At 32.9% G+C, this 13,980-nt stretch overlaps 1 protein-coding gene across 2 annotated transcripts; it reads left to right on the forward strand.

Annotated features, from left to right (window-relative positions):
• The first annotated feature begins 2,323 nt into the window (after window positions 1–2,323).
• Window positions 2,324–4,188, forward strand: LOC135598115 (cell division cycle 20.2, cofactor of APC complex-like). 2 transcript variants are annotated; one of them, XM_065091648.1, is made up of 2 exons: window positions 2,324–2,439; window positions 2,801–4,188. In XM_065091648.1, exon 2 carries the CDS (start codon window positions 2,841–2,843, stop codon window positions 4,074–4,076), a length of 1,236 nt encoding a protein of 411 aa, XP_064947720.1. In that variant the 5' UTR covers window positions 2,324–2,439; window positions 2,801–2,840; the 3' UTR covers window positions 4,077–4,188. The 2 variants fall into 2 exon arrangements, with proteins under 2 accessions (XP_064947720.1, XP_064947721.1); XM_065091649.1 differs by having other exon boundaries at window positions 2,325–2,485.
• The last annotated feature ends 9,792 nt before the right edge of the window (window positions 4,189–13,980 follow it).

Raw genomic sequence — 13,980 nt, forward strand, 5'->3', positions numbered from 1 at the left:
TACTAATATGAATATTATCCGTTTATAAATATTACTTAAAATAATAATATCAACACAGCTACAAAATTAATATTTTCTTTCCATAGATAAAAAAAATCGTGTCCCGTTATATTAGTAAGACTGTTATCAGTTTAAAATGTTTCTTTAAAATTATAAGATTTTTTAGAGATAAATCCGAAGGAAATTATAACATAATAGAAATTTGATGGTGATTAGGTGTATATAACGGTGTGATTTGACTGCTATTAATATTGGTCAGTTGAATATAACGATATAATTTCATGCTATTATACATTGACATTAAAGGAGATGAAGGGGATGTTAGGCATTACTAGAGTTTAATGGTTTGGAAGAGATAAGACAGGTTAAAATGTTATTTGTTTGAGGGTTTAGGCTATCATCGGAGAGGAAAAACCCAAGAAAAAATAAAAAAACTCAAACTAAAATACTCTATAGGTAGAGCCACTCAAGATAGGAGAAATGCTTGTCGGGTTTTCTCAATTGAGAGTAAACAAGATTGGAGCGGGTTCCATAGAAACTGTAGTATAGGAATAAGGGTTAAAGTTTTGATACAAAGCAAGATAGCCAACGTTGGAGAGGAAGTAGAAAAGCTGACAAAGGGGTTCAATTTATGACTGAGGTGAGCAAATAATTTGTCTACATAATGGATATTTGAGAGAGTGGAGGAAGTTAGGAGAACAAGAGATGAGAGAAAGAAGAGTTAATTGGATTTAATTTTAATGAAGAGAAGTCTATTTGATAGCCATTCTAATAGTAATTAATGAGGTCGGACTAATCAATGGGATGTCTTCCACCGATCCAACATAATAGCGAGAAAGATGGGTAATAATATTTTAAGAGATGGGGGGTGACTAATCAGGACAAACATGCAAGGTAGGTATTTTCCCAAATAATCACCCTTCTTAATATAACCATGTTCATTTTTTAATGTATCAATAAAAATGAAGTCCATTATACTCTAGACTTTACCCAAATATGAGATACAACATTTCAAAGGTGAATCAATATTTTTTCAAAGTTTGCTAATTTTAAGATTTTTTAAGTTTAATCTAGCATATTTTTTGGATGAAGCAACATGGGTGAGTATAGAAGACATATAGGGCGATGAGAGATAGTACTAAAAGAAAGGGAGAGACTAAGTGTGGCTAAAGGCAGAGAGAATAACAAAATAGTGTACAAGAAGAAATGAATATATCCAAAAATTAAGAAGCTATTAATGATGAGGAGAAAGATATAAGAGCATGATGGAAATAGAAGGCGAAAAGACTAGTGATATCAATATAGGAGAGAAAGTAGTAGAGGAAGGAGGAGATACCATGTGAGGCATATTTGGTTTGGATAAACTCCACAATTAAATCATCTAAACTATGTAATAAAAGTCAAGGACAAGAGCATACTTATTCTATTATTATATTGATCACACAATATTTGATGGTATTTACCTTTTTTTATAATAATTATTTTTGAAACATATCAATGGAAGTTATTTTTATCGGAGCAAGGTAAATGATATTGTGATATTGAGTTTTGATTTTGTATAGTATCTTAAGATGACACAAGCTCATGATACCGTTAGATGTATAATGTGTTGGAATCAAAATTTTTGTTATGTCCAAAAAAAATTACTAAGTTTAACATTAATGTTAGAATCTTATTTGTTAGATATAATACTAATGATAATTTTATTGGTTTGTAAGTATTACTTAAAAATGATAATATCAACAACTACAAAATTAGGATTTTCTTTACATAGACAAGTAAAAAAAATACCATGTCTCATTGTATTAGTAGGAATTTTATCAGTTTAAAATATTTCTTAAAAATGATAATCTCATCAGCTACGAAGATGATGAGTTTTTAGAGATAAATAAGAAAAAATCACGTCTTAGGCCTTTATCTGACTCTTGAAGACAGTAGAATCAAACTCCAGAATCCACTAGTTCTTTGATTAGATCAACATATGATCTGCTTTCATCTCTACTTCCGTCTTGAGTTTGTTCTCTAACATATTTTGTCGTTGAAGTGAAACGCTCAATTACAAGCAATTGTTGCTACCTCTTCGACGACAGAATTCCTCAGGAAATTGTAACGCAACATAAATTTGACGGTGATTAATGTGTATATAACGGTGCGATTTCAATGCCGTTACCTTATTAGTTAAACATAACGGGACGTTTCAACGTCAGTACACATTGGTCGGTTGAATATAACGGCACGATTTCACGATATAACACAAGGCTGGGTCGGTGGCGTCTATATAAGCCGAGACCACCCTTTTGCGAACCTCATAACCTCTCTCGGCTCTCGCGCGCTCTGCTCTCGGCTCTCCTTTTGCTCTCTTGGCGATCTCGTCTTTCTGCGAAGGTCGGAGCTGCTCTCCGACGAAAGGATAAAGCTTCGACCGATCGTCGGCTGGGAGTGAGCGTCCTCTCCTCCGATTTAGGGGAGAATTTAGATTCTTGTTGTGGTGATCTCATTCCTTTTCCTTTGCTTGAGGTTTCGTTTCGCTTCGCTGTCGAAATTTTTTAGGGTTCAAGATATTGTTGAATTTTGATGATTTGGTTTCGTTTTGGTTGATATACTTGACAATTTCCGTGACCAAAAGTCAGAAATTTTGTTGTTCTCGGGGTTCTTTTTGATCAATTCTTGGTTATCGATCGTCTGGGTTTTCAAGTTTCTTTTGGGAAGTTCGATCTTTCTGGTTTTCTTGATTGTCTCTCGTCACCTCGGCGTTTCTCGTTCTGGTTTCGATTGGCAAGATGGCTTCTTCTCGTTCCAGGCGTGTGGAGTACGACCGCTTCATCCCGGTCCGATCGGCGATGGACATGGACTTCGCGCGCTGTGCTCTAACCATGCCTTCCAGACCTCAGCGTGATGGTTCGATAGAATCCCCATCGAGTGCAGCGTACCAAAAACTTCTTGTTCAATGTATTTTGAAGAACAGATCTCGCATTTTCGCATTCAAGAGTGCACCCGAATCACCGGCCGACAAGGTGTGCCAATTTGACGAGGACAATCGACCGCACAAGAAGCAACAGAGACGAATCCCAAAAGATCCAGATAGGGTTTTGGCTGCTTATGACATCATAGATGATGATAGGTTGAATCTCCTCGACTGGGGAAGCAATAATGTGTTGGCGATTGGCCTCAATGACACAGTGTACATATGGAATGCTGCGAATAAGTCTGGTACGAAGTTTTCACGAGCCTTAGAAAACAACAGCCCTGTCACTAGCATCAGCTGGTCCCCAGACGGCAAAGTTCTCGCTGTCGCATTTGGCAATTCAGATTTAGATCTGGTTGATGCAGCAACAGGACGTCTGTTGGTTGGGATCCAAGGTGACAGCCACTCCTTTGTTTGTTCACTTGCCTGGAGAAGTAATGCAATCTTGACGACTGGGAAATCCGATGGTAGTGTTGTTGATTATGACATTAGAAAAGATGACCTGGCCATCTGTGACTATAAAGGGCATCGACTTGAAGTTTGTAGTCTTAAATGGTCCGAGTTGTTTGGGCGATATCTGGCAAGCGGAGGGAAGGACAAACTTGTGCACATATGGGACGCCCGCATGGCTGTTGCAAATCACCATCCGTGCCAACATCAATTGCTTCACAAGATCAACAACCACACTTCCACTGTGAGGGCCCTTGATTGGTGCCCTACCAGGAGCAATCTGCTGGCTTCTGGTGGAGGACGCAATGATCATTGCATTAAGTTTTGGAATGCTGCTAATGGTGTTTGCTTGAACTCAATTGATACCGGCTCTGAAGTTTGTGCATTGTTGTGGGACAAGAACAAATCTGAATTGCTGACCTCCCATGGGTTTCCAAACAATCAACTCACCCTATGGAATTACACATCCATGACGAGAAAAGCTGAGCTTTTTGGTCATTCATCTCGTGTTCTTTACTTGGCTGGGAGCCCATTGGGTGGTGTAGTAGCTTTTGCTGCAGAAGATGAGACACTCAAGTTCTGGAATGTCTTTGAGACTCCCAAACCACCAAAACCTAAAGCAAACACTATGCCCTTTGCCCAATTTAGTGTCATAAGATGAAACTGCTGATGGTTGGAAAAGATTACGAGAGTAATACGGAAAACATTTTTAGTGCTTGACAAGAAGATCCATTGTTGATAGCATTGCATAGAGAAGTTTGTGGCATCAAAGAGGTAACATATTTTCATACAAGCATCATACATTTAAGATCTTCATATACGAGTGCAAGAGCCTAAGTTAAGTAAGAAATTACAACCATGCTTTAATTTTTACAGCATTTTAATAGGTTTATTATATAACAAACCAATGTGGTTGCAGCTGCAAGTTTGATTTTGTATCCAATTTTTCTTTCAGCTTTGCATATATCTTGGTATAACCTTTACCATATTGATGACACATACAATCTATAAGCACTACATTATTGTTTCTATATTTTATGTGTTCTAGTTTTAATATTTTTATCAATGTTACATTCTTGTTGTATGTTTTTAGGTGATTTGTTAATTCTTCCTTCTTTAAATTTGAGAATCTTCATTTTGACTTCTCAATCACTAGATGAAAATGCTGATGGTTGGAAAATATTATGAGAATAATACAGAAGACTTCTCTAGTGCTTGAGAAGAAAATCCATTGCTGGTAGCATTGCATAGAGAAGTTTGTGGCATCAAAGAGACAACATATTTTCATACAAGAATTATAGATTTGTGATCTTTAGATATGAGTGCAAGTGCCTAAGATGAAAAATTTAGAACCATGCTTTAATTTTTACAGCATTTTAGGTCTATTTAAAATGAGCCTATGTGGATGCAGCTACAAGTCTGATTTTTGTATCCAATTTTTCTTTCAGCTTTGCACATATATTGCTATAACCTTTGCCATATTGATGGTACATGTAATCTATAACCCCTACATCATTGTTGCTATATTTTATGTGTCCTAGTTTTAATATTTTTAACCATGTTACATTCTACTATTATAGTTCTGTCTTTTTAGATAAATGATTTTTTTTTCCTTCTTTAAATTTGATAATCTTCATGTTGATCTTATTCTTTGTTTGTTTATGCTAATTATGCATAATTAGACCAACGAGGTAGTTGTTTATATATATTTTTTGTTTCTGCTGAGTTGAGGTTTCTTATGATTGTAATGTAGCCTCCTGAATTTCAGACTTTTCTTGCCGTTGAAAAAACTGGTTATAAAGTGTATAATTTGTAATCTTAAATGGTTTCAATATGTTACTATATAGTGAATAACCTACAAGTAAAATATAAGTTCAAGAGTGAAATCCAAGCTTAAAATATTTCAATTTTAAAAGGATGTATCATAATTTCTGTAGAATGTAGTTATCATACTTATAAGAACTGCAAACCAAATTGAATATTTAATAGTAAAGAGATATCAAACAAATAATTTTATGAGTTTGATAAAGATGAGGTATTATGATTCTGTTTATTACATTTTTTTTCTGTGATATGAACAGAGGCTCATGGCTTTCCATTAATAGACTGTCTTCTGCTGGTCTTAAGATAGAGCTTGATAAATGGAGTCAAATAGGATATTATGTAAGTTCTAAATTGTGAAAATTAGCTTACGATACCAACAGTTAACAAATGCTAGATTATAGTGATAATATCGTTTTGGTCCTTCTAGATTATAGTAATAAAAAGATCTTCATTGAGTCTGAACGTTCTAATTTGTGATTATTTCGGTTTGCAGGATTTTTCTTGCTGATTAGCTGTTGCATTGTAGCAGACTAGTATCAATCTTCATGAGATTGTTAGAGAAGCTTGCTAAGTTTCATACAAATGCTCGTCAACTAATGACATGGCTACTGTTTCAGTATTTTGAATTATGCTATTGCAGTCATCTATCATGAGTTTCATCATCCACGTGCTGTAGTTTTAATCTGCTACTTGTGAGTATAAAACTGACCTCTGAATTGGTATTTCTTCATTCCACCTTACCTGTTTATTTAAGGAGAATAAGCTATCAGCAGTTGTTGTGATTATTGATTTTAATTCCTAATATCACATATGTAAAAGGTTTAAATTGACATGATAATTCCAGTTGAAACATTTAAGTGATTGTTTCTTTGAGTCATTTAATTGACATGCTTATTTTGGCCCAGTTGTGTGGCTTTGACCATTCTAGTTAGTTTGGCTTTAAGATTTTCAACCTAACAAAGCTAATCTCAGATCTGAAATCAAAAGTGGCATCAAGTCTAGTATTTCCTATTTGATTGAGCTCAAATTGGAGCATTAGAAAACTCCACGGTTCTTCCTATCTGTCATGTCCATCCTTGTCAAGTTTTATTGATTAGGAATTTTGCTACATAGTTTACTTAATGCTAACCAGATTCAGTTTTTCTTTCATATCAAATTTTGTGTTGTTCATGAGTTGATATGCAACATGATGTGTACTTCTTTTTGTCAACTTTGTAAGCATATCAGTGCAGGCTCCATTTGTTTTCAGTTTTGTACAGTAGATTTGCCTAACATCTTTTGATTACAATTACCGTGATGATTAAGTATCATAAATCAAGCATTTGTTAACTATTTTAGATTTGTGATGCTTTAGATTTTCCTAACATCACAGATAATTTCACCTGCAACAACTTTCTTATAGACTGCCATTTGTGATGCTTTAGTCATATGTTGAGGTTTATCTTTCTTTTATTTTATGATCAAGGCACATTCTTTATTTGTTCATTCAGGGACAAAGAGACCTGGAGCATTGATGCTTCACTTATTAGAATTTGAGAATCAGGTTTGAGTATCTTTTTTTGTTGAAGCTATTATATTAGCCCTTCATTAGAGAATATCTCTAGTGGTTTCTCAAATTTGATTATTGAAAAGTCTAGTTTTTTACTTGCTCTTCTAGCGTGCCTCTTAACATTCTGTAACCTTGCTTGTGAATTATTGACAATTACTATACAGGAATTGTGACTTCTGTTAGTCTTTCTGTTAAGAAAGAAAAAAGAGACATTATCTCACTCTTGAATTGCATTATAGATATTCTTTTATCACAGATCATTCATGAATAATATTTTTAGACACATTTCAATTTCTTTAGCCTTTGGTTTTTCTCTTTTATTTGTGTGTTTTTCACTTTGCACTTTTCTGGCAAAATATATTGCAAACTGATATTTAGATCATTTTATCATCATTTTAAAACTAAAGAATTTTCATATTAAGAATATAGGTTTGTCTAGAGGAAGCCTACCTTGTTGGAGTTGAATGTAAAGGCACTGAATATATAATACATTTGCTGTTGATGAATCACTTGAAGAATTTGCACAATTAGCTCATGCTATTACACTTATCGAAAGTATGTTTCTATTTCCCTCATTGAACATGATGCAGCGAATGGTTCTATGGTTGCTCTAAGTGTGCATTTCTAGAGGTTTAGAATCTAGGAGTATATTATTGCTTTGGCTGTCATTGAATGTTGAAATTCAGAAAATATATCTTTCTATCATGATTCATTAGTAAACTCTACAGCTCTTCCTATCTATCATGTCCATTCTTGTCTAGCTTTATTGATTAGGAATTTTGCTACATAGTTTTATTTGATGCTAACCAGATTCAGTTTTTCTTTTATATCAAATTTTGTGTTATTCATGAGTTGATATGCAACGTGATGTACTTCTTTATGTCAACTTAGTAATCATATCAGTGCAGGCCTCATTTGTTTTCAGTTTTGTATAATAGATTTGCCTAATATCTTTTGATTATAATCACCATGATGATTAAGTTAGCAAATTACTTCATGGTTCATGGTATGCAGATAATTTCACCTGCAGCAACTTTCTTATAGACTGCCATTTGTGATGCTTTACTCATATGTTGAGGTTTATCTTTCTTTTATTTTATGATCAAGGCACATTCTTTATTTGTTCATTCAGGGACAAAGAGACCGAAAGCAAAGATGCTTCACTTATAGAATTTGAGAATCAGGTTTGAGTATCTTTTTTTGTTGATGCTATTATATTACCTTTACTAGAGAATATCTCTAGTGGTTTCTCAAATTTGATTATTGAAAAGTCATTAGTTTTTTGCTTGCTCTTCTGGCTTGCCCCTTAACATTCTGTAACTTTGCTTGCCAATTATTGATAATTACTATACAAGAATTATGACTTTTATTAGTCTTTCTGTTAAGAAAGACAAAAGAGACATTATCTCACTCTTGAATTGCATCCTAGATATTCTTTTATCACAGATTATTCATGAATAATATTTTTAGACACATTTCAATTCCTTTAGCCTTTGTTTTTTCTCTTTTATTTGTGTCTTTTTCAATTTGCACTTTTCTGGAAAAATATATTACAAACTGATATCTAGCTTATTTTTTCATCATTTTAAAAATAAAAAATTATCATATTAAGAATATAGATTTGTCAAGAGGAAGCCTACCTTGTTGGAGTTGAATGTAAAGGCACTGAATTATCAACATCATCATTTGTTGTTGATGAATCACTTGAAGAATTTGCACAATTAGCTCATGCTGTTACACTTGCCAAAAGTATGTTTCTATTTCCCCCATTGATCATGATGCAGCGAATAGTTCTATAGTTGCTCTAAGTGTGCACTTCTAGAGGTCTAAAATCTAGGAGTATATTATTACTTTGGCTGTGTCATTGAATGATGAAATTCAGAAAATATATCTTTCTGAGGCATCTTTCTGACATGAACTCCATTCTTTAATCTTACATAGGAAATATTTGATTGATGCCACTTATCTAGTCCTACATGACATGTCATACTTAGTAATTTGTGCATCTCTTTATATATGTCTCCTTCAAGATTCATAAAAGTCATCCAGTGTTGTCAACAACACTAATAGGTGAAGACATCATGGATAGCTATTGCCATCCATTGAGATGTTGTATTATTGGTTATATTTATTGGGGTTGTATAATGTTGATTTTTTCAATGGTTGTGATTTAAATCCAAATAGTCACAATCGTAGTTGCTTTCTATTTGGCTGAATAAGCTTTGGTGTTAGCGGGTTCTTTGGTTACGTTAATGTCGCTTGAAGCTAGGGAATTGGGTTAGAGAAATAAAAAAAAAATCAGAAAATCTCAGAAAGTCAAAAATTATGAAAGAAAATGTAATTTTCAAATTTTTTTGTGGCCTTAAAATAGAAATATTAAATGCAAAGCTACCTTTTTTGTGATCTTGGAGTTCTCTCTTGGTGGTTGTTATTTGTCATATTCTTGAGAAGGATTAGTGACCAGATGACACTCCTATAATATGGGCTCTTTGCTTTCTCCTTTTCAAAATTTCTATGGAATACTACAATCAAAATTTAATGATCTATAAACTCTCCTTAATCTTAGATTTTTTCTAATTGAGTGTGTTTGTTCGGGTGAAATTAGGGAGTAACTTATTGACCAAATGACACTCCTATAATATGGGTCGTTCTATTCTCCTTTCCAAAATTGTTGTGGAATAGTATAACCAAAATTTAATGATCTATAAACCCTTAGGTTTTTCCCAATTGAGTGTGTTTCTTCTGATGAAATTAGGGAGTAAACTATTAATGGTTTTATTCTCTTCATTTCTTGGGTAACCACAATTGCAATATGTAGAATGAATTTTCTTCGTCAGGTCTTATGCTGTCTAGTTTGAACTTACAGTAGCATTTCTAGAGTGCTTGTAATCAAGATTCTAGTTATGCCAACTGATCCAAAGTTTTGTTTAGGCTTGCTTATTGAAATCAAAGACTTTATATTGGCTCTAGAAAGGGTGATGAAGTCAAGTTTGCAATCCAAGCCCTTGATATTGAATGTGTAATTTTATCAAGAAGAAGTTCTTATGCATTTATGATATAATTATTATGTAGTCATTAAAGCTCTCTAATGTTGTATTTTATATTTCTTACTATGCTTTAACTAAAATGACTTTACTCGCAATAATATAAACTAAAATGACATTACTAGGGGTGAGGAAGGGAGAAGAAGGAAGGAGGAAAGAGGAAGAAAAATGGACGTAGAAGGATGCTATGGTGGAAGAGGCGGAAAAGAAGATGAGAACACTTGGCGGTGGTTGCAGAAAGAGCAAAACAGGCTTGTGAGGAGACTCGAACCTCAGAAGGAGAACCAATTCAAGTAATTTTAAAAGAAAAAATGATTTGATTTGGGTCTTTGAAAAGGGAAAACGGCCCTAGCATTTTTTTATAAAAAAGGAAAAAAATCATACCATACAGCCTGAAATGAGGCAGTCCACATCTTAAATCATGCCCGGACAGTCATTATCAATCAAACTGATTAAAATTTAAATCTATGGGTATAACACGAACAAGTATACAAACAAATAGTTGAATATTTTAAAACTGTACGATATACTGATGCCAGCAAATGACCACATTGATGTTGTCGTTATACGTTGGTTACTTGAATTAGTGCTTTCTAGAATAGTAACATGAAAAAAAATATTGAGGAAAAATAAGTTGGAATATATAAGATATCTTTTATGACTTGAAAGAAAAAACACTTATTTGAGGTAAAATTACTAATTATTATGTATCCTGTTGATGGCATTCGCCACCAAGTTGGAAAATAACCAAATTTCTTTGATCATTAGAAAAAAATAATCGATAATTTTATGAAGAAATACTTATAATGAGTAAGAAGAAGCTGATAAAAAAATATAATAACACAATACAATTATGTAAAATATTTAAAATAATTTAAAAAATAAAGATTTAATTGAAAGCTAGAAGGTCAAAAATCTGCTTATATTGATAAAGATTTGTAGAAATATTACAAATTTAAGAAAATTAAAATTTAACAGATTTTATTATTTAAAAGATCACATATGCAAAGGAAAATTTTGTTGTGTCTCTGATGTAATGCATTACTTTCTGAGTTACTTTCTGCCATTTGGTAAAAAGTGGGAAAGATAAGTTAATTTCTGCCATTTAAATGCATTTTATAAATGTAATGAAATCTTCTAGCTCACCATTTTAGAGTAAGAGTAATGCATAGTTGGTAGAAAGTTTCTGCCAAGATTTCTTTCAAGTCGAGTATATCTCAATTAAGACATTTTTATGATGTTTGATGATATCTATCGTTTGTTGTCGATATCTAATTATCTTACACTTTCATTCAGATTTGTCGATGATATTTCTTTAATGTCGAAAATAAAAGAAAACTTCACAAGCATAGATAGTTTTAGTATCTGAATAGTGTAAGTTACAAAAACTCCAATGCAATATATTCAAATAGTGTCCTTGTCTTTTAATTGTCGTTTGCATGGATTTAAGCAGTGTGCTTCCGCTGCAGTACCTTCGACTATGGATTGGTTTTAGACCATACGGTCCAATGCTAGTTTGTTTTGTTTTTTCTATTATCTTTTCAGGTGATGTATGACCCAATATATTAGTACCATGCTGGTCTTATAGAATATTGAAATTGATATTAGAGTGAGATTGTAGACCTTGTTGTGTATATTTATTTTATTTCAAGAGTAATTCTGATGCATCTTTGATTTGAATTAACCTTATTTCCGGTAATGTATGGAATCTTACTTCTAGATGATTGTGTAACTTAGAGAAGGCACTTGGTGGGGATGTTAGGATGTATGATGGAACTGCTCTCATTGTCAGTCTCTTCAACCAAAAGGGTGCAAAATTCATGAAGGAGCCTTACAAGCAAGTGCTCACTAGGCTTTTTCAATTTTAGCTATTTTAGATTTCATGGGAGCCAATGTCATGTCACTAAACATGCATTTGTTATTCATTTTTAGTTTTTGACTTCCCTACATTAGATGTTATTGTTGCTTGTTTCATTATGCCTTAGCAATCTAAAAGTTAGGGATGCAATCCTAGAGACATTATATGTAATCCAAGTTACAAATATTGTATATGTTATTGCATAACTCTTAGGGTCTGCTGAAATAGAAGTTGCATTTGACCACAACAACAAAAATGATAACAGATAACTTAATTCCTGATAGTTTAAGAAATTTTGAATGTTTGTTTTTTGATATTACAGTATGGCTCCTTAAGTCAAGTCATTGATGGTTTGAGCAATTTAATTATTTCCTTTCTTATAAATTTTTATCTAAAAGATTCTCTTCCAATCTCTTGGTAATTTTTTACTTTCCATTTATTTTCTTTTAGTATGCTTGTTAATGAAGCTATCTCTTGATCTTCAAAGGTCTTCCCTTATGAAGAATGCCATCAAATCATTTGCTATTATGATCATCTGTGCTAACTAGTTCATATATGGATTAGAAAATTGAACAAAAGGTGCACAAAAAATGGTATTGTCATACAAGGTCTGATTTGTGTGATTTAACAGGAAGTAAAGCCATGTACTTGGACATACTTGTTTCCATTTCTACAATTGTCATTTTCAAATTCCTACTACGTTTTTCAGGTTTTCTCTCTCTTGTAAGGAGAATATCTGTACAAATGTTTTTAACACCGTCGATGTCGGTCCCAAGCCCGAATGAAAAAGGTGGAGGGTTGTGTAAGGCCACTAAGAGCCAGCTTGAAAAACATTTGAGAACTCAAATGCATGATCTTAATTGTTTCATAATAAAATTAGGTCATCATTGAGATTAGATGTGAGACATATTTACCACCAAAGTATACTAAAATGTGAAGGTGGACTTCTAGACTGTTTGGAAGAAAACTATGATATTAGGTTTCAACTGTGGTGTAAAATAGATAAGGGGACAATTGGATTAGGCTAGTAACATGGAATATAAGGGGTTAGATTGCCACAGTAAAATTATGCAAGTATCATTCATAGATATGCCTCGAAATAATGTTGTAAAATCAAGAGATTTTGGAATATAATTATATTACTATAATCTGTGTCATGAGAAAATATTTTGATTCATTGTTTATGCCTCTTACATTTGTCTTAAGTGATTAAATCAAAGGGGAATTTTTAGAAAATTTAGGTAATATAATCTAAGGAGAATCTTTTATTCAAAATCTATAATTGGAGGACATTTGATTGATAATATAGGGAGAGAAGCACGACAATTATGCAATTATAATTGTGTTTGACAATCAAAAGAGCTGTCCTCATCAACCACTCAAATGCTGTTGAAAAAACTGGTTATAGAGTGTATAATTTCTAATCCGAAATGGTTTCAGTAAGTTAGTATATAGTGAATAATCTACGTAAAAGATTAATTCAAGAGTGAAATCCAAGCTTAAAATATTCTAATTTTAGTATGATGTGTCATAATTTCTATTTTAAACAGCAGTCATTAGACCTATGAGAATAGTAAACCAAATCGAATAATATAATAGTAACGATATATCAAACAAATAATTCTATGAGTTTGATGAAAATGAGGCATTATGATTCTGTATATTATGGTTTTTTTTTCTGTGATATGAACAAAGATACATATCTTTATATGAATAGACTATGTCTTTTGCTGGTCTCAAGATAGGGCCTGACAAGTTCTAAATTGTGGAAGTTAGCTTACTATACCAACAGTTAATAAATGTTTGATTATAGTGATAGTGTAGTTCTGGTCCTTCTGGATAAAAGGATCTTAGTGAAGGTTCTAATTTATGATTATTTTAGTCTCTGGGATTTATCTTTTACTGAATCAGCTGTTGGTTTGTAGAAGACTAGTAGCAATCTTCATGAGATTGTTAGAGAAGCTAGCTAAGTTTCATACAGATGTTCACCAACGAATGACATGGCTACTGTTTTCAGTATTTTCAATTATGGTGTTGCTATCATTTATCACAAGTTTCAGCATCCACGCCTTGTGGTTTGAATTGTGCGCCTTGCAAGCATAAAACTGACCTCTGAATCAGTATTTCTTCATGCCAATTCCCAGTTTATTTAATGAGATTAAGTTAGCGATTGTTTTTTGCAATTCCTAATATCGCATATGGTAAAATGTTTAAATTGACATGATAATTCCAGTTGAAACATTTAAGTCATGAAATGCTTATTATAACATCACGACAATCACCATGATGA

The sequence above is a fragment of the Musa acuminata genome, chromosome BXJ2-1 (genome assembly GCF_036884655.1).
Source record: "Musa acuminata AAA Group cultivar baxijiao chromosome BXJ2-1, Cavendish_Baxijiao_AAA, whole genome shotgun sequence".
NCBI lineage: Eukaryota > Viridiplantae > Streptophyta > Magnoliopsida > Zingiberales > Musaceae > Musa > Musa acuminata.

Excerpts from the sequence above, each read along its gene's own strand:
- LOC135598115 (XM_065091648.1), top strand. The coding sequence starts at position 2,841 with ATGGACATGGACTTCGCGCGCTGTGCTCTAACCATGCCTTCCAGACCT.